Here is a 20501-nt window from a genome sequence, read left to right as displayed (position 1 = left end):
CCAGAGTGGTGGAGGCAGGAGATACAGCTGGGGGTGGCAGAGAGCCTCCAGGGGACACTACCTCCATGAGTCTGTGTCCCAGTAGTGAGGGATCCTGACAGCTCTGAGTTCATGCTGTCATCACTCAAATCGCTCATGCTTTATAGCCATGCTGGTCAGTACACAGGAGGCACAGCTAACGTGCTTTAGCAAAGTATATAGGTTTTAATTGCTTCAGTGTCTAGAAAGAAAATAGTCAAACTGTCAATGCCTTTGAAATTTTTTTTTAGGTGTACTTGGTTTTTTTTTTTTAATTTTTATTTATATATGATAGTCACAGAGAGAGAGAGGCAGAGACACAGGCAGAGGGAGAAGCAGGCTCCATGCACCGGGAGCCCGATGTGGGATTCGATCCCAGGTCTCCAGGATCGCACCCTGGGCCAAAGGCAGGCGCCAAACCGCTGCGCCACCCAGGGATCCCTGCCTTTGAAATTTTTAATTTCTACATTTAATATCCCTAGAAAGAAGTTATTTCTAGGAGCCTTTTTGAATACTCCTGCTTTACATCAGATAATTTGTATGAATTCTGATCCAGTTCCTTTCATGGTCACTGTGCTCGGAGTCGAGGTGGTAAAGCTCAAAACCAGAATGAGACCCTGTTCACGCTTTACCACGAGCTCATAGCCGCGTGTCTGACTCGGGGGACAGGTACTGAGTGTGTTGGTAGGAAGCCTACCACAAAGTGCTGCGTGTCCACATCCATCCCTTTTGGTTGGTTCTAGAAATGTTCGATTTTGTATTATCCAAAAGAATTCTCCCCACCACTAAGCAACTTGCATCAGAACAGTGATTATAGCATCTATCTTGTGAAAAATTTTATACTCTTTTCTGGTTGGCATTATGTAGGAAGTTAATCCTCAAAATGATGATGATTAAAAGCAGTTGGCATGGCACACTGCCAGGTATAAGCATCTAGACTGGTCCTGTTACGAGCTGCTGCCTGAGCAGGCTGTAAAGGCATACACGAAGTAATTAATAAAGAGGTGTAGTCCTCAAGTATAGGCTGCTGAGCTGCCTGGTGGGGCAAGATGGTGATGGGGCAGGTGTCAGCAGGACATAGTTTATGGTCAAAGTGTAAAAGTCCCCTTTTACTGTGAATGTTCAAAACTCACCTGGGGAGTCCTGGGTCATTTATAGTTTATAGTGAAGTTTTATAGAAAATGTGTCTCCAGTGTGTATTTCCTTCTCCACCTGAAGTGACTTGCTGAATTCTTCGCTTGCGCCCTCTGGATGTGCTCCTTCGTTGACGGCCACGTGTCTCTCTGTAGGTGCTGAGATTCAGAGCACACTGCTGGTGCTCTAAATCACAGCACTGGATTATCCATAGCGTGGTTTTAGGATCTTGGCAAACCAGTGGCTTAGTAACACGCTGGAAAGCCACAGAACTCGAGTTCTAATCTAATCTCGAGCTGCACGGTGACTCAGTGTTTAACACCCAGCCCCCCTACAGGTTGTTAGACTCCCATCTGACCCAGCTTCTCAGCTCAGGAGCAAGGCGGCCCACACATGTTCCTGTTCTGCAAATAAACCACACAGAACAGGGCCGCGGAGGGTAAAAGCAGTAGGAAAAAAAGCTGCTGCGAGTGCTGCTGGTCAGGGGCTTGCCCAGAAGGCCACCATGGATGCCAGCTGGGGGTGTCCGTCCTGTCCTGCCTGGGAACCTGGGGCCATGGGAACACTTCTGCCCCCCTGGTCCTCACGGCTGTGGGAAGGCCTGCCTGCTTACAGTACTGTAGCATGTAACATCCTCGCCTCAGTTCAGACACTCGGATCCTTCCTAGGACCAGAGATGGTGCCTTCCTGGAGGGCTTTACTTAATTTTAGAAAGCACTGAAATACCCCAAATGCAGCCAAAAGGTTGTTTTTTTATTGTGTTCTTTCCCCAAGGCAGTGTTAGGTGACATTTGGGCATCAACATGCGGCCTTTCCCTCCTCTGCCTTGGCTGGGCTGGACCGGGGCTAGGGAGGCTCAGCTGGGGGCATCCACTGGCACGTGGCCGACACACATTCTGCACCTGGTAGGTACAGAGCTCGTGTGAGACATGCACTGTGGTTTGGGGTCTGCAGGACGTTTTTCCAGTTTGCTGTTCACTAGCAGGACCGTGCACAGCTGTTATCACCAAAGGACCAAAGGACTAGTGGGACCCGAGGAAGAGGTGCATAGGCCGGGGTCCCTGAGGACCAGGTCCTGCCCTGGGGGTAGTATGGACAGCACTTACTTCTCCCAGCAGTGATGTGACAACACACGTCAGATGCTGCCAACTCAGCAAGCCCACCTGAGCCTTGGCGTTCAGGGTTTTTATTGGGGGTCACTGTGTAGACAAGGTTGACCCCCACATGGCCAACCTTCGTTTCCAGCCCCTGCAGAGGCCAAGGTGACACCACGAGACCAGTAAAGCACAGTGCAGACCATGTGCAGCCCGGCCACGCTTTCCCAGGGCACACTCCCGTGGGTGGAGGTCACTCCCAGGAGCATAGGCCCAGCAGGCCAGCCCAAATACTGCACAGATCCAGGGCTTTGCACTCTTAATCTTATTTTGCCTTCATTCTCAAAATTCCGTCTTGCAGCCTGCTGGTCAGTGGTGCTGGGTGTTAGAACCGGGAACTACCTAGGAAGCCCCGCTGATGCTTGGTCTGCCTGAGGGGCATCTCTGATGACACCGTGAGTCAGGACGAGGGAAGAGCCTAACGTAGACATGTGCTGAGCATCCCCAGGGGCCCTGCCGCCACGGCCATACGACGAGGCATTGAGGTGGGGGCTGACCTGAGCACTCCCACCTCGAAGCCACAGCTGGCCAGCCTCATCGTGGCCTGTCCTCGCATGACTGCAGTGGATGCTGAAACTCCGCACTGACTTTCTCCCCAACAGACCCCACGAGGCCCCTGAGTGACATGATTCCTCAGACCCTAGGTCAGGTGCTGGGAGGGTCGACGGGGAAGAAAACCGCAAGCAGGACGCGGCGCTGGGCTAGGGAGAGACCGGGCATCAGAGGAACGGGGTGGGGGAGCGGGGCAGGAAGAGTGCTGCCTTCTGCGTGTGTGGCAGCCCTCTGGGACCTGGGGCCAGCCGACCTCGTGCCAACTGATGAGTCTCTTGTTGTAAGATGGCTTTTAAAGACAGACTGATTTTTTTTTTCCAGAAAACACTGTCATGAAAAATACTGTTCATAAATTAACTTTAAAAATTATTCTTCAGGGGTGCCTGGGTGGCTCAGTGGGTGGAGTGTCTGCCTTTGGCTCAGGTCATGAGCTCAGGGTCCTGGGATCGAGTCCCACATCCAGCTCCCTCCTCAGCGGGTAGTTTGCTTGTCTCTCTGCCTCTCTTCCTACTCCCACGCACTCTTTCTTAAATAAGCAAAAGTCTTTTAAAACATTATTTTTCTGTTCTTGATTCTCCCACTGTAATTCTTGGTAGTAAATAACCATGAGGAAGAATGCTTCCATGTTTCAGAGCTATCTGTGCGCCGGGGAAGTTTGATCCTTCAGATCCAGAGCAGTTTGCAGCTGTACTTTCCATGCTGGGAGGCAGCGAGCCAGCTGATGCATTGGGGTGGTGGCTGCCAGAGAGCTGGTGTTGGGGTGACCCCTGCATTTCCCTCAGCCGGCAGTTCATCTGTATTTCGAAAGAGACAGGAAAACCCAGGGATGGGGGGCTGTGGGCGAGGTGGAAGGCCCTGGAAGGTGCTGTAGCTGGATGCGGGCTCTGCACTCTTGTGCTCCATCAGGACCTCGGAGCCCGCCTCTGGGACAGAAGGGTGACCAGTCATGGTTGTCATGCGGTGAGGCCCAGGGCCCCTCACGCTGCCTGTTCTCAAGTCCCAACATTGTTATTCTATGGGGAGTTCTTGCACAGCCACAAAAGCAGAAAGGCTCTGGCCCGTGTAGGTTGTGGGTGGCCAGTGTGGGTGAGCTTCCCCTGTGGGGCACATGGCCTCACTGTCGCTGGTCTCCCCTAGGTGGCCCTGGTGCAGTGGACTGAGAGTGTCGGCCTCACCCTGGTCAGCAGGGACCTCGCCTCCATGCAGCTGAGGACTCCCAGCGGCCAAATCCTGACCTACAGCATCCTACAGATGTTCCCCTTCACCTCGGAGAGCAAGCGGATGGGAGTCATCGTCCGGGTAGACTTCCACTCGGGGGGCGCTGTGCATGCCACACTGGGTACTCTGGATGTTTCACTGTTCATCCAAACAATTTAAGCTTATTGCAGGGTGGTTTTTTGAAATAAAATCTAAACTAAATTTACGCTGAGCAGCTAGAGAGGCTCTAGTCCTAGTGATTTAAGAGGCTCTAATGTCTCCTAAGACAATAGAGGCAGAGCAAGTAGGTGTTGGCCATTAACTTTTGAAGTCAGCTGAAGTCGTTTGTTTTGTTTTGTGCACAACAGCAATAGCAAGCCAGGGAGCTTTGCTGCAGAGTCAAGTTACTGACATGCACCTCTGTCAAATTTTTTTTAGCAAATACCAAAAACAAATACCTTGGAAGTTGGCTCACCAAGGAAAGCTTATTCAGTCAAGAATGAAAATTTGACAGAATTAACCTCAAATTTGTGGTCTGAGGCATATACCCATTAACAGATCCTGTTTGCCATCTCTGCACAGCACCAAGAGCTGCGTTTCTCTTCTGGGTTGGGTCTGCCTGACCGAGCAGGGAGCGCAGTGCCCAGCATAGGGAACTGCCTGGCTCACTACAGAGGAACGTTCCCGAGAATCACTTTCCTTAGAGCACCTCTGCTCAGGCAGCTGCTCTTGGCAGGAGCACTGTGGCCTCAGTGTCCCCATGTTTCCTTCTGTCCCAGGACGAGTCCACCACAGAGATCATGTTCTACATGAAAGGGGCTGACGTGGCCATGTCCTCCATCGTGCAGTACAACGACTGGCTGGAAGAGGAGGTAAGGCGTGTCTCCCACCAGCCCAGTGCTTCCCACCACCCATCGGAAGGGGAGGCCGGTGGGGGACATGCAGGGAGATGGAGGGAGACCCTGGGAGATGTGGGGAGACAGGGGAAGATGCAGGGAGACTCAGGAAGATGAGGGGAGACCCTGGGCGATGTGGGGAGATGGGAGGAGACCCTGGCAGTTGAGGGAAGACAGGGAGATGCGGAGAGATGCAGGGAGACGGGGGAGTTGGGGGACGGAGGACTCGAGGAGATGGGGGGATGCCCTTTCCCCGGTTCTGTGCTATGCCCTCCCTGGAGGAAATTGGGTGCCATGTCCTAAACCAGACACTGATGGGTTTGCAGAGATCGCAGTGGTTTTCCACCATGTTATTTTAAGTGATTCCGGTTCCTCTCAGTTTCATGAAGTAGAGAGGACAGCAATGCTATTTAATTGTAAAGAACTTACTCTCCATAGAAACAACTACTGTTCTTAGTTTCGGGATGACTGCATATGGATCTGTCAGTAAGTCTTTGTTAATAGTATTTTGTTTATATTAGTGAAGAAATAACATTATTAATCATTCACTGAAGATTCTGAGATAGTATTGCTTATATATAGCCAGAGTTGCATTTTAATATATTTAGTTTGTAACTAAGTTATTTGCAAAATTTTAATTAGGATTTTAATGCCATTGTAATTTGTATGTAGGATTCACTTTAGAAATAGAAAATAAGGGATCCCTGGGTGGCGCAGCGGTTTGGTGCTTGCCTTTGGCCCAGGGCGCGATCCTGGAGACCCGGGATCGAATCCCACGTCAGGCTCCCGGTGCATGGAACCTGCTTCTCCCTCTGCCTATGTCTCTGCCCCTCTCTCTCTCTCACTGTGTGACTATCATAAATAAATAAAAAATTTAAAAAAAAAAAAAAAAAAAAAAAAAAAAAAAAAGAAATAGAAAATAAGATACAAATATGATCAATCCTACATTTCATCAAAGTCTCCCTAAAGAAATGGGATTTATATTTAGCCTCATGAGGTTATAGTATTGTCTGTGTTTCTGTGTTAATAAAAAAGTTGGGTATCAGAGTAAAACACCTCTCTCCCGTGTGCGTGTTACTGTCAGTGTCCACAGGTCACCCCACCATGGCCCAGGCACGGTGGGCTAGTGTAGGGGCCACATCCCCACGTCCACGGCGGTATTGGCAATACGAATCAATAGCTCCTTCAGGCACTTGGATTTAATTAGGCACATGAATAAATTAAATTCCCTGAAGACCTAGTAAAATGCCATAAAAATTACTTTTGGTCATAATGATGTGCAATTAATTATAAAATATTTGTTTAATTTATTTAGCTTTATGAGGTCAAATCAATAATTGTCTTGCAACAGATAATGTCAGATTGTTTTTCACAAAGATAACTTTATTAAAAATCCTTTGTGCATTTATTTTCCCAATGTTACATTTTCTTCCTTTAGATAAATCTTCTGATCCTCCCCCCAATGTCTTTGTTGTAATATTTATCGTCTGAAAGCCTGTACTTTGTTTAAAACAAAAACAAAAGCAAAAAAGCTAGGCAGGCTCCAGGAGCCCCGGTGTACAGTGAGCTCTTGTGACTCCAGCAGGCGCACCCACCTCGCCTTTTTGGCTCTAGCCTGTGTTCTCCACATGCCAAACAAAACAAAAACAGCCATCACGTCACAGAAAGCACATTTTGTAAGGCTGCACCATCCGCATGGTGCAGTGTGCCAGGACGGAAGTGCCCGGGCGCATGGCCTCCTGCCATCTGCGTGCCGGTGGGTGCCAGGGTCAGGATGGGGCCCAGGAAGTGTGTGAGAGGCGCGGGGACTGGCGCCTGCCATCCCCAGGGCAAGCCGGCTGCGGGGCCCTGTGCCGTCTGCATTCCATGAGCATCAGACCTGGTCACACAGATGGTTGGGAGGATTTCGGGAGCTGAGCCGCGTGTTGTGTGTTCGCAGACTCAAACGTCCTGCGGGCACGTGAGGTGCACGAGCCTAGTCAGACGACAAGCCCTCGCGGGGGGTGCAGTTCTGTGGAAGCACCACCTCTGGCCTGAGGGGACGGTGGACAGAGAGGCCTGCCGGGCCAGCGGCGCATGTGTGCTCAGCCATGTCTGGGTCAGTGTGTGCCCGTGCCTGGGGGCACGGCACTTGCATGTGGGCCTCTGGTTCTGAGTGCGTGGCAGGCGGACTCCCACGGCACAGCTCGCTCAGGCCCGTGGCACCAGTGTCTGTCAGGACGTCCCAGCAGGGTATGGGGCATTCTGGGGGCCTCGCGCCACCAACCCAGCCTGCTGGGACTCCACATCCTTCCAGTTAACATGGCAGCAGCTGATGCATTGGTCTGCAGTATCTGCATCAGGTGGGGGCTGAGGCATCGGGCGTCTGTTTAGGTGCACGTGGGCCATACCGGTTTCGATGGCTGTTGTGTGTACCTCTGACATAAAGCCTGTACCCCTTGGCATTGGCTGAAGGTGCTCCAGAAGACCCTCCTCCTGTGTCTGGGTGTCCAGGCCACAGAGCCTTTGCAGACCCCTGCCCACAACACCCACCACAGGGCTGTGATGTTCGACTTTCTACATCGTCAGCCAAAACCAGGCCACCTGTGCTATGGTTGGGAGCTTTACAGACATGGTCCAGATGGGAAATAGTTCCTCAAAGTTTGAAATTTAAAAGAGTCAACCAGAAAGAGATGAAGGGGCAGCAGGTCTCTCAGGAGCCACACGGGGCCTGGATAGGCTGTGGCCGGTGGTAGTATTCTTGATATGTAGACACTATGGCTTCGGAGAATGGTGTAGCTTAGCACTCACATTGTTTTGTAAATTTTATTTTTCATGAAAACACATTATTCTGGAACAGTGCTGTTGATGTCACAGCTGGGGCGTACGTCTGGCTGCACCTGGTCGGGGGCCTTCCCGTCCGTGTGTCTGTTCTCACTGATGAGGGAGCCCAGGAGCCAGAGTCTCCCTTGGGGCCCCCTCAGCATCTTCTCCCCAGGACTGTTTCTGTCCTTGTTCCCTGCTCCTCACCTGGGGGGTCTCTGGGCCATGGGCACCAGGGACACGGCCTCATGTGGCTCACCTTGGAGTCTGGAGGATGGTGACCAGCCCAGGATACCTTGCCCTCTGCGAGCACTTTGCCCTGTGGCCCCTCCTGCTTCTCCAGGAGGGGGCTGAGATTTGAGGAGAGCCAGTGCACCCACCTGCCATGCCCTTCAGCTGCTCACCATGAGCACACCTGAGGGACAGTCTGCTGTCCTGTGGAGCTGGGGGTGCCGGCGTCTGAGAGCCTGCACCTGCTGTTGCGGCCCCACCTCCGTCTGCACAGCTGCGGGGGGTCGCTGTGCCCCCTGATGAGTGTAGATGGGTGGGAGCTTCGGGGCCATCCCATGAGCAGCACGGCTGCAGCCAGCCATGGAGGAGTGCATGCATGCCACACAGGCTGGCACCCCCACAGGTGGCCCGGAGTCAGGCTGTTTCTGTCCCCCTTCATCAACTAAAACTGCCTAGTTTTTCCTCTGAAAGGTGAAAACTACTCTCTTGTCATTTTGCTACAAGCTCTGACAGGTGGAGTAGAGTCTCCCCACAGCCCCCGAGAACGCTTGCCTTGTCTGTCTCACCATGTAGCATGGGCTCTTTCCCTGCGGGTAAGATCCAGGCCCAGCACAAGGGCCAGGACCTGGGTGGTCCCTCCTCCCATGGCCCTGCCACTTGAGACTCCTTTCCCTTCTCTCCCCCCTCTCCTTTTCTTCCTCCTCTTCCTCCTCCTCCCCCCACAGCCCTGCCACGTTAGGCCTCCCTTCTTCCAGGCCTTGCTCCCCCCACCCTGGCACTGAGCATCCACACTCCCTGTGCTGTGTGCATTCTCATGCAGACGTTCCTCACGACACCCTTTTTGAAGAGTCTGTTTTATTTTTTTTCTTTTTTTTTTTAATAAATTAATTTTTATTGGTGTTCAATTTACCAACATACAGAATAACACCCAGTGCTCATCCCGTCAAGTGTCCCCCTCCGTGCCCGTCACCCATTCACCCCCACCCCCCGCCCTCCTCCCCTTCCACCACCCCTAGTTCATTTCCCAGAGTTAGAAGTCTTTATGTTCTGTCTCCCTTTCTGATATCTCCCACACATTTCTTCTCCAAAACATAGTATTGGAAGTCCTAGCCTCAGCAATCAGACAACAAAAAGACATTAAAGGCATTCAAATTGGCAAAGAAGAAGTCAAACTCTCCCTCTTTGCCAATGACATGATACTCTACATAGAAAACCCAAAAGCCTCCACCCCAAGATTGCTAGAACTCATACAGCAATTTGGTAGGGTGGCAGGATACAAAATCAATGCCCAGAAATCAATGGCATTTCTATACACTAACAATGAGACTGAAGAAAGAGAAATTAAGGAGTCAATCCCATTTACAATTGCACCCAAAAGCATAAGATACCTAGGAATAAACCTAACCAAAGAGGTAAAGGATCTATACCCTAAAAACTATAGAACACTTCTGAAAGAAATTGAGGAAGACACAAAGAGATGGAAAAATATTCCATACTCATGGATTGGCAGAATTAATATTGTGAAAATGTCAATGTTACCCAGGGCAATTTACACGTTCAATGCAATCCCTATCAAAATACCATGGACTTTCTTCAGAGACTTAGAACAAATTATTTTAAGATTTGTGTGGAATCAGAAAAGACCCCGAAAAGCCAGGGGAATTTTAAAAAAGAAAACCATATCTGGGGGCATCACAATGCCAGATTTCAGGTTGTACTACAAAGCTGTGGTCATCAAGACAGTGTGGTACTGGCACAAAAACAGACACATAGATCAATGGAACAGAATAGAGAACCCAGAAGTGGACCCTGAACTTTATGGTCAACTAATATTCGATAAAGGAGGAAAGACGATCCACTGGAAGAAAGACAGTCTCTTCAATAAATGGTGCTGGGAAAATTGGACATCCACATGCAGAAGAATGAAACTAGACCACTCTCTTGCACCATACACAAAGATAAACTCAAAATGGATGAAAGATTTAAATGTGAGACAAGACTCCATCAAAATCCTAGAGGAGAACACAGGCAACACCCTTTTTGAACTTGGCCACAGTAACTTCTTGCAAGATACATCCACGAAAGCAAAAGAAACAAAAGCAAAAATGAACTATTGGGACTTCATCAAGATAAGAAGTCTGTTTTAATATGGGGAAGAAGTGTGCCTGTTTTGTGATACTCTCTGTGACAGCGGCTCTCTGCTCTGGGAGATCGGGGTAGCAGAGCTGTTCTTGCAGCATGGCTGTAACCCGAGGGCACTTCTGTGAGAGCTCCGTGTGCCATGCCTGTGCCCCCCGGGTCAGCAGGCAGAAGCCACACAAGAAACTGGGTGGCATGTGGTGCACAGGTGCCAGGATGACCTTAGAAGTGCAGGGCTCACTAGCAGGGGGCCTACCCTTCCCGTGGGGCCGCAGGGCGGATGCCATGGGTGCCCATCACCATTGCAGTCAGCACCTGGGGCCTCACATGACCTGTGTCTCCTTTTCCAGTGTGGAAACATGGCCCGGGAAGGTCTGCGCACTCTCGTGGTGGCCAAGAGGGCATTGACGGAAGAACAGTACCAGGACTTTGAGGTGAGCCACTTCCCCCCCCCCACTGTTCCCTATGGATGGTGCTCACTGCTGGTATGGACACGCATGGGCCCAAGGACAGCCTGGCTGCCGCACAGCACTGGGCTGTCCACTTGGGTCTGCTGGGCAGATGGGCTTGCATGACGTGGTAGATTTCCATGCACCCCCATGTCTGCAGCAACCACCCACAGCACCCGTCCTCTCCTCAGAGCCGCTACAGTCAGGCCAAGCTGAGCATCCACGACAGGGCGCTCAAGGTGGCAGCGGTGGTAGAGAGCCTGGAACGGGAAATGGAGCTGCTATGCCTCACAGGGGTAGAGGACCAGCTGCAGGCGGACGTGAGGCCCACCCTGGAGATGCTACGCAATGCCGGCATCAAGGTACACACGCAGGCCTCCAGCGCCAGAGCTACTCACCCGTGGAAGCGCCAGCAATGAAGCTGGCGGGGGGGGGGGGGGGGGGCGCTGAAGATGGGGAGGATGCAGGCAACCTTCCTCCTCCCTCCTCCCTGGCTGAGCCCTGCCCTGAGCCAGCACCGGGAGTCTCCTCCTGAGACCCACCCCTATGTGGGAGTCTGCCTGTCACCATCAGGGCCTACCCCGCCCCCCTCCCTGCCCCTGCCCAATCCCAGCTCACCGGGCTCTCAGGCTTACCCTCTGCCCAGCTTCATCCCCTAAAACTTTGTTGGCCCTGGGTCTCCGTGAGGCATGAGCTCAGGACAGTCTTAGGCTCAGGAGACCTGGGGTCTTGCTTAGGGGATGTGCCACACTCACGCTCCAGAGCTTTCTGCTCACACCCAGATGTCTAAACGAAGGTCACTCAGCACTGCTTTGTCCTTTTCCCTTCTGCTGGTGGCTCCCTGCAAGTCTGGGTATCTGCACACTCACCTGTCCTGCTTTTTCTTCCTGGTCTGTCCTCTTCGTGGTATTAAGTTGTAGCTTTCAGGGAACTGCTTTCTGGCCTTAGGTGCCTTGAAACCCAATGTTCAGTTACAGAATGAGAGAAAAGACTGTTCTAAGACTGCCCTGAGGACTGGGGCCTCATGTTCAAGAATGAAAACAATACAATTGGAATTTCACAGAGAAGCTAGGGGATAGTGAGGCTAGAGAGGCAGAAAGGAAGGTCAGCGTTAGAGGAAAAGCTGTGCGCGGCTTCCAGCTGGAACACACACAGTGGGCTCTAGGGAGACTCCATGTGCACACAGCAGGTGCACCCTTGCCTCCGGGGGCCTGGCCAGGGAGGAGGCACTGTCTCTCTAGGCAGCACTCCCATCAGGAGGTGCGTCTGGCTTCAGACTCACGAGAGAAACTAAACCTGAGTGTGCTGTGCTGCCAGCACCTGGGTGAGGAAGAGTTGTGGCTGCTGTGGCCTCACCAGTGGCGGTGGCTCTTGCTGTCTTGCGGGAATTGTTAGCAACTGTGTCTTCACGATGTACTCTCATCTTCAGTCTGGGCTCAGTAAGATGTGTGAGATAAGTAAAAAGCACAAGTCCTACACTGAGAAGCAGCAAAAACTCAGTATTGCTGTGAGTCATTGGCTGTGTCCAGAAATGCATATTTGTATGTGACACACAAAGCACCTGAGAAAGTCAGGTGTCGGTGAGAAATTTCTAAGTTTTTTGCTTTACGTGAAATATGTATGTAAACCATCCTGTCGACACATTAAATGTCCTGGTTTTGTTGTCTTTGTCATCTAGGGGTGCTTACGTATGTAACACATGCTTGTGTAAATTTTTAAAGTAAAAAAATAAATAAATAAAAGTAGTATTTGACATATTTTATTTGGTACAAACAGCTTTTGGTTTAACTTTTTCCCCTTTACCATTTTGAACCTCAGTTTCCAATTTAAAAATTAGCGAATTAGAATAAGGATGTCCAGGGTGCTCCTGGCTCTACAGGCCTGAGACGATGCGGCACCTTCCGGGCCCGCTCGTCCAGTGTGCAGCCCTGTGAGCATCGCCCCTGGATATATACAGGCGTCCTGTTAGTTTCAGTCCTGAGGTTCCTAAACCTCACATCTCAGCTGATATGTCTAACATCACGTTGCTCCTACTTGTTTTAACTAAGTCTACAGAGACCTTTTTTGTTGTGGTAAAATGTAGATAACATGCCATTTATCATCTGACCTGTTTCTGAGTGTACGTAGAACTCACTGTCGCTAAGTACACTCACAGGGTTGTGCAGCTGTCCTCACTAAGCACTGACCCCTCCACTCCCAGCCCTGGTCGCCTGGTCCACCACTGGCCTCTGTCTCTGTAGGTGCAAGTCCTCCAGGGACCTCCTAGCTCTGCCGTCCCACAGCCTTTGCCCTTGTGCAGCTGGCTTACCTCACTGAGCACAGTGTCCTGTAGTCCTGGCCCAGCAGGTGCCAGGCTATCCCTCCTCTTTAAGGCTGAATGCTGTTCCACAGCGTGTTTGCCACGTTCTACTATCCATCCATCAGTGGACACTGGGCTCCTCCTGTGGTTTGGCTGCCATGAACATGAATGTGCAAGTGTCTGCTCAAGAATAGATGCTTTTAAGAGTTCACCATCTTCACTTGTCTCCTAGATATGGATGCTAACGGGCGATAAACTCGAGACCGCCACTTGCATCGCCAAAAGCTCACATTTGGTGTCTAGAACACAAGACATTCACATTTTCAGACCAGTGAGTATATGTCTAAAAGCACTTTGATTTTGAAATGTTTTGTTTCACAATCAAAACTTGTGGTTTTGTGAGAATGTATGTGCAATGATTTAGTAATTATAAAGAAGAGAAATACTGTAATTTTCTGACTGAATTTATACAAACATTGCAGATAGGTTTCTATTAGCTGCCCACATCAAATGGGATGAAAAAGCTGCATTTTGACAGAGTGAAACAAAGTCTAAATTCAAAAGTATTTTTCTGTTGTACTATTGGATTTATTAATCAATTTTCTATTTTAAAATGGACATCCTGCCATCATTTCCTGTTCCATTTACTAAGTGTATGTTGATAAAAACCACATTTTTGTATTAGTTATACCTGATAGTAGGAATGTGTTTTTAATCTACTACCATTTTGAAATTAAATGTTCCTTAGATCAAAGGAAATTAATAAAAAATGGGCTAAAGTTTGTGTTTTTACTGTATCACTTATGACTAATGTCTGTAATTCAAACAAAAATGCGATCTCCTGAGTTGATTAATGGTGGTTAGCAGACAGGATCCATCTGTGTCTGCTCTTCAGAGCACTTGCACCTACAGAAAGTGATTTGAATATAATTTACATGTAAATGTCATTTATTTCCAAGCATTGGAATGGCAAATTAGACCCTGCAGAGGACTATTTGCAATTAAATTATTAATGATTCTGATAATACTTCAGATCAATTTTTGTTGACTTTTCAATGTTACAGCCACACAAATTGAAATTTCCTCAGTAAAGCCTACCTATTTAAAGAGGAGTCTGAGATTAATTTGGACCATGTGAAACTTAAACTTCAGTCTTCAACATAGCCTTTCTTTTATTCCCTGTAAGATCTCTGCAGAAAGAATGTCAAAAACCAGTCTGTTGCTTTCTAAAATGCTTTCATTCTAAGATTGATATTTCAAGATTATGACTTGGTTTTACTTTTAGATTGTTTGATTATTCGGATGTTGTGTTTGCTTGAACTAGTAGAGAAAGTTGAAACCTGTGGCATTTATGAGCAGGGGCATGTTTTCAGGAAGCCTGGCTTTGCAACCCCTGCCACTCCAGCCATGCAACCTCCCTGGGCTCTGGCTGCGGCTCCCTGAAGTATAATTCTGAAGTCTCAGTGTCACCCCCACTCCAGCACACGGGCCCCCTATGAGCTACCAGAACCGCATCACATGTCTCTGGGGAATATCTGGCTCACAGGCAGCACACAGGCAGTGTTAGGGATTGGTACCCCGCCCCCTTCCCCTGCTGAGCCCCTTTCCTCCCCTGTGGCTCCCTGTACCTGGGGGACCCCGCAGCACTTCCCAGTAAGTGGCAGCTTTGAGTTGTTGCAGGCTGGAAAATAATTTGTGTTAAGTAAGTAGGTATTTATTCCCAGAGGAGAGATTCAGAAGAGCAGGTTATTAGAGGACCGAGGCCTGTGGGCAGCCCCTGGCAATTTTATGTGATCGGCAGGTCTCTGATGTAGATGACATTGTAATTTGGGTGCTTTTCTCCCTTTTGTGGAGGTAACCAACCGGGGAGAGGCCCACTTGGAGCTGAACGCCTTTCGAAGGAAACACGATTGTGCACTGGTCATCTCAGGGGACTCTCTGGAGGTGAGGCTGCATTCTATGTGCGCATCTATCCATTCTTCCATCTCTCTGTGTCCCTGGAGGTGAGGCTGCGCTGTGAACATGTGCGCATCTGTCCATCCATCTGTCTGTCTGTGTCCCTGGAGGTAAGGCTGCACTCTGACCATGTGCGTGTCTGTCTGTCCATCTGTCTGTCTATCTGTGTCCCTGGAGGTGGGGCTGCACTCTGACCATGCACATGTCCATCGTCCGTCCATCCATCTGCCCTCCCCCGGCAGACCTAGAGCTTTCTGAGTGAGTGCTTGCTCGGTGGTCGCTATCCCAGTGGTGGTTACTAAACTCTGCTAAGCACTTACAACCTGAAGAGCCACCATGGCGATGCCAGAGGGCTGACTTTCTATGATATTTTGGAGGTTGACTTATTTTAGGCTGATTCGAGATTCTCTTAGGTGCTAGGCCTTCTGCTCACCATTAACAACACAGGTCCCCATGGAGTCCCACCTGTGGCACCTGTCTACTTGACCTAAGTGTACCTAAACCAGTATTTCCAGGAGTGGGCCAGGGACACAGGAAACAGACTGGCGGCCCAGCAGGAGGGGCTGGCTTGGCTCTCAGTTCTGGAACCACTGTCACCCTGAGGCAGGGCCCTAGAACCTGTGCACTGACTCCCTGACCCCGTTCCCTTCGCCTCCCCAGGGGATAAACCCCATGTTTGCTGGGGCAGGAGGTACAGCAGCTAGCAGCCTCAATTCTCACAGCTCTTATGCCTGGCCATGTGCTGGCACCTCCTGGACTTCCAGACCCGGAGCATCCCGCAGTGCTGCTCTCGGGCCTCAGCTGGATCCTCAGCCTTTCCCCTGTTGGCTTCAGAAGATTTCCCCCCCGCTGTGGAGGCGTTTACTACATATCCTCTGCTTTCCAGCACCCGAATATTTGCTCCTCCCTCCTCCCTCTGAGGCCACCTTAGAGATTCATGTCTTTTTAAAAATCTCTCTTTATAGTTGTTTTAGTGTGATTTGTGAAGAAGCAAAAGTAGGTACTTGTTAAATCCACCATCTTTTAGGAGTATGTACTTTTTTTTTTTTAAGATTTATTCATGAGACACACAGAGGCAGAGACACAGGCAGAAGGAGAAGCAGGCTCCCTGCAGGGAGCCTGATGTGAGACTTGATCCCGGGATCATGACCTGAGCCAGAGGCAGACGCTCAACCACTGAGCCCCTCAGGGGTCCCAGGAGTATGTACTTTTAATTAAATATTTTTCCTCTTTGGTCCACACCAGAGCTACACATAGCCGATCAACATAGAAAACCTGGTGGTGAAAATCAGATCTGCCCACCTGCTCCTCCCCGGTCCTGCTCCCCAAAAGCACCATCTTATGTTTCTGTGTCTGGGTCTTTCATTGCTTCTGTCCCTCATCTAGATAGTACACTCCTTCCCTGGTCCCTGTGCTGGACCTGGTGCTGGGCTTCAGCCTGAGCCTGGTGCTAGTCCAGGTCCCAGTCCTGGTGCCAGTTGTAGGGAGGTGCATCTGCAGCCCCTGATGGGCCCTGTGGGGTCAGGGGAGCCATTAGTCCAGAGTGGGCATGGACATACAGGCCATCCCAGGACACACAGCCCATGGCCCCCCACAGGTGCAGGTGCCATCATATTAAAGATGAAACAGGACGCCTGGATGGCTCAGTGGCCAAGCGTCTGCCTTTGGCTCAGGGCGTGATCCTGGGGTCCTGGGATCGAGTCCCACATCCGGCTCCCTGCAAGGAGCCTGTTTCTCTCTCTGGCTGTGTGTCTGCCTCTCTCTGTGTCTCTCATGAATAAATAAAATCCTTAAAAAGTAAAGATGAAACAGAGATCTTACTTAGCTAAGGTGGGGTTGAAATCACCTGAAATAGACTGAGCGGGAAACTTTCCATCTCAGGCAACAAGGCAGCATCTGCAAGCCCCGTGCAAGCCACGCTGGCCATGGTGATGGTCAGGGTGAGACGCAGAGTCCCCTCCCTCCCTGGCTCCCGACCCTGCCCATCCACATGGACGCTCCTTCCGTAGGGGCCTCAACCCTGGCCTCTCCTTCCACCTCATCCCTCCTCCTCTGCATGCCCACCAGCCCTGAATCCCCAGCTAGCGGGGTGGCTATGACCTGGGGAAGAGGGTGCAGGCAGTGTGCACCCCGCATTGGCACAAGGCTGTTGGTCCCTGCCTGCCCTGCTCCTTGAGCCCACAGAGCAGGGCCACCTGTGGCGGGTGACAGGTACTCACACAGTACTGATCCGCAGGTGTGTCTGAAGTACTATGAGCATGAACTGGTGGAGCTGGCCTGCCAGTGCCCTGCTGTGGTGTGCTGCCGCTGCTCACCCACTCAGAAAGCCCATATTGTGAAGCTGCTGCAGCAGCACGCAGGGAGACGCACGTGCGCCATCGGTGAGTTCTCCCACCCCACGTCCCGTTGGCACCAGGGCTCTGAGAGAAACCATGTTTTCAGAGCCACTGGCAGTGCAGCATTCAGACTCTAGCACCAGGTGGATTTCGTCCACGTTCCTGGGGATTTGAAACAGTCTCAGGATGGGGTCTGGGTGTTGGTGTCATTTCCCATTTCTGTGCTCCCAGGTGATGGAGGGAACGACGTGAGCATGATCCAGGCGGCAGACTGTGGGATTGGGATCGAAGGGAAGGTAAGTGTGTCCTTTGGTCACTACATTATCTGCATACTTCCTGCTGGCCCTGAGCCACACACTCAGGTTGCAGGCCAACTCCTTTAACCCTCAGGTCGCAGGTCAGCCACTGCCCCTTGAGCCCCTAGGAAGCGCAGGTAGGAAGCAGAGCCAGGCAGGTCCAGACCCTTCATGCCCTCACTGTAGAGGAGGTGGGTGAGACAAGTGACTTGCAGCCCCCTTCCTGCCAGTCCCAGCTAGATGTCACCAGCCTCCTACAAACCTCTGTTGCCGCCCTGGCAGCCCCAGCTTCTCTCACACTTGCACGTCTGTGTCCCCATCCAACCATGAGCTGTGGCTGGCAATTTGTCTTGCGTGGAAATGAGCCTGATTCAGGTCTCGCTTCTCCTCTCCTGCCTCATGCACGCCCCGCGGCTCTGGGAAGTGGCCAGCGGCTGTTTCAGAGACCCCAGGGTGGGCTTCAAGACAGGTTCACTCCTCTGCCTAATTGCTGTAAGACTGACAGGCGCCTGACATCCTGGCCAGCAACTCTCTGTGGCCACCAGATGTTCTGTGTTAGCCTATCCCCTCCAGGGTCACTGGGACAGTGTCCATCTTTTGCCCGCGGAGGCTGAGTTCTAGAAGTCCCTTCGGGAGGCACCGCGTTCTGAGCAGGCACCTGTGCTCGTTTCAGGAGGGCAGGCAGGCTTCCCTGGCCGCGGACTTCTCCATCACGCAATTCAAGCACATCGGCCGGCTGCTGATGGTGCACGGGCGGAGCAGCTACAAGAGGTCGGCAGCGCTCGGCCAGTTCGTCATGCATCGAGGCCTCATCATCTCCACAATGCAGGTACCTGGAGCCTGGCACTTAAGGACGGGGGCTTTGCTGTGGCACCATTGTGTCCGACCGGGAGAAGCCGCGGGGAGAGTAAGTGTGGGACTAACACTAACGGGTGCTTTCCTCTCTCGAAGGCCGTGTTTTCTTCTGTCTTCTACTTCGCATCTGTCCCTCTGTATCAGGGATTCCTCATGGTGGGGTAAGTGGTGCGGCATGTGCATATCTCAGCAGCTTCCTTCAGGGAGGACTTACCGTTCCCAGAAAAGCTGTTCGAAAGTTGTCTGAAAAAAAAAACAAAAGAAAAAAAAGAAAGTTGTCTGAGTAACTCCACACATGGTCAGTCAGTCTGTAGAGTAAGAGCCCCGGGTGTCAGGAGTTGGACGCCTTGCCACCTTACTGTTGTTTTGTCAGAAGAACGTGTTTCCCTGGGGGTCCCAGGCGCAGGCTGGGATCAGGGAGGCTGGGACACAGGTGGTCATACCTGGATGTGACCAGTGACCACTCAGCAGCAGATGCAGAGCACACGGGTGCTGGAGTGGACACGGCATGCCCTGAGAGGCCGCCATCAGTCTCCCTGGCAGTAACAAGGTCTCATCTTTGAAGGTCCCCACACCATAGCCTGGAGAAGCGTGTCAGAATGCCATGTGTGTACAGTTCATAATTAAACCACCAGTTTTGCCTGTTGAACCTGGAAAGCAGGCATTTACTGTGAAAGGTGAATGAGGTAGAACTTCTCTCTCCCTCATCCTCTGTACTTATGCCAGGAGATAAAAGCAGTGTGACTTGGTGGGCCTCAACAGCCACATGCTGCCTCCCGATGCCCCCTCACTGGCCTCACAGAGCTCAGCATGCCCCATGGTTGTGCGTTGCTATTGTGTGCTCACTCACGGAAGGCAACAGCAGTCACACAGGCGCTCCCACCATTCAAGGTGCTCATTCCATCCATGTAGCATCCCTGTGACCAGGCACCGTGCACTGCCCATGTCACAGACGAGGGAGCCTGGGAACGGGCTGGAGACCATGGCTGGTGGGCCCACCTTGGACTGGTTTCTTACCATTGCATTTAGCGTCTTCCAGGACTGCAGAGAACAAGTACATGAGCTCTTTCACCCATCAGAATTGCCTTAAGTACACCTTCTGGATGCACTTCACTGGACAGCTCCCCTGAATCCCAAGGTTCGTTCCTGATAATTTGAGCGAGAGACCGGGAGCATCAGGCTAGGCCACGTCAGGCTCCACTAAACACGTGGGTACCGTACCTCGCCAGCGTGCCTGAGCAACGCCGATGGGAGACACTTCCTGCCACTCCTGAGGCTGCATCTGTTGGGAGCACGGGCTCACCTCCTTACCCTTTCCCAGCCTTGGATCATGGGGCTCCTCACCTCCTGGTGGCCCTCCCCCAGGGGACTCAACCAGCAGCCAGCTGTGTTTCAGTCTCTGTTCCCAGTGGACCAGGCACAGCAGCTCAACAGGCCGGGGCAGCTCCAGGAGAGGGCAGCCGTGCATTCCAGGGTAGCTGGTGCCGGGCCCAGCAGGTGCATATGGCTGCCCGCTCTCTGTCCAGCGGCTGCTAGCTGGACATGCTCCCGTGTCCTGGGGCGCTGACCGAGAGGAAGCCCTAATGGTACAAACCGCTGTGCGTGATTGTACACTTTCCCGTTGCGTTGGTCTTTGCCATGTGCATCCCACGAATGACTTAAGAGAGCATAGGATTTGCACATGATGTCACTGCCCCTGAAGTTTGTCCAGCACACGTTTCCCTGGCCACCAAAGAAAAGCGAGGCCATTCCCACTTCCTTTCACATTTAAAGCTATGGATTTGAAAGATTAAAAGGAAAATTTAGGAGGCAGTGATGATTACTGCTGAAATAGTAAAGCCTAAGTCCATGAAGCTGCGGCTGTGGGCCGATTGGATCCTCCCTCCTCACCCCAGGCCCAAGCCCTGGCCAGCAGGAGCTCCCAGTGGTTTTAAAACTCCTGTTTATATTGGCATTTATTCAGTTTCTCTGCACGTCCGTGACGTAAGGCATCTCACGATCTTCTTAAGCGTTACTGTGCTGAATCTGTAGGAGTGGAGGACGAGTGCTTTTACAATGAGCTGCTTCAAGAGGAAACTGTAAGATCAGTGTTGGCCTAACCTAGAGATGTAGGCGGTAGCTGGGAGGAAAGTGATGTTTCTGTCAAAGTCTAATGAGACCAAAGTAATGTCCTAAGATGGGATCTCC

At 51.3% G+C, this 20501-nt stretch overlaps 1 protein-coding gene across 5 annotated transcripts in view; it reads left to right on the top strand.

The window, feature by feature from the left end:
* LOC129514446 (probable phospholipid-transporting ATPase IIB) overlaps window positions 1-20501 on the top strand; it is a 242290-nt gene that overhangs the window by 206195 nt on the left and 15594 nt on the right. For all 5 annotated transcript variants that reach the window (XM_055333018.1, XM_055333020.1, XM_055333016.1 and 2 more), the window contains 10 exons: window positions 3996-4157; window positions 4835-4927; window positions 10474-10557; window positions 10764-10934; window positions 13104-13202; window positions 14726-14815; window positions 17064-17208; window positions 17395-17459; window positions 18133-18288; window positions 18411-18475. In XM_055333018.1, the coding sequence (XP_055188993.1) occupies window positions 3996-4157; window positions 4835-4927; window positions 10474-10557; window positions 10764-10934; window positions 13104-13202; window positions 14726-14815; window positions 17064-17208; window positions 17395-17459; window positions 18133-18288; window positions 18411-18475 (1130 nt within the window). The remainder of the gene's footprint in view (window positions 1-3995; window positions 4158-4834; window positions 4928-10473; window positions 10558-10763; window positions 10935-13103; window positions 13203-14725; window positions 14816-17063; window positions 17209-17394; window positions 17460-18132; window positions 18289-18410; window positions 18476-20501) is intronic.

The sequence above is a fragment of the Nyctereutes procyonoides genome, unplaced genomic scaffold, assembly GCF_905146905.1.
Source record: "Nyctereutes procyonoides isolate TBG_1078 unplaced genomic scaffold, NYPRO_anot_genome, whole genome shotgun sequence".
NCBI lineage: Eukaryota > Metazoa > Chordata > Mammalia > Carnivora > Canidae > Nyctereutes > Nyctereutes procyonoides.
This window is presented reverse-complemented; position numbering and strand designations above follow the sequence as displayed.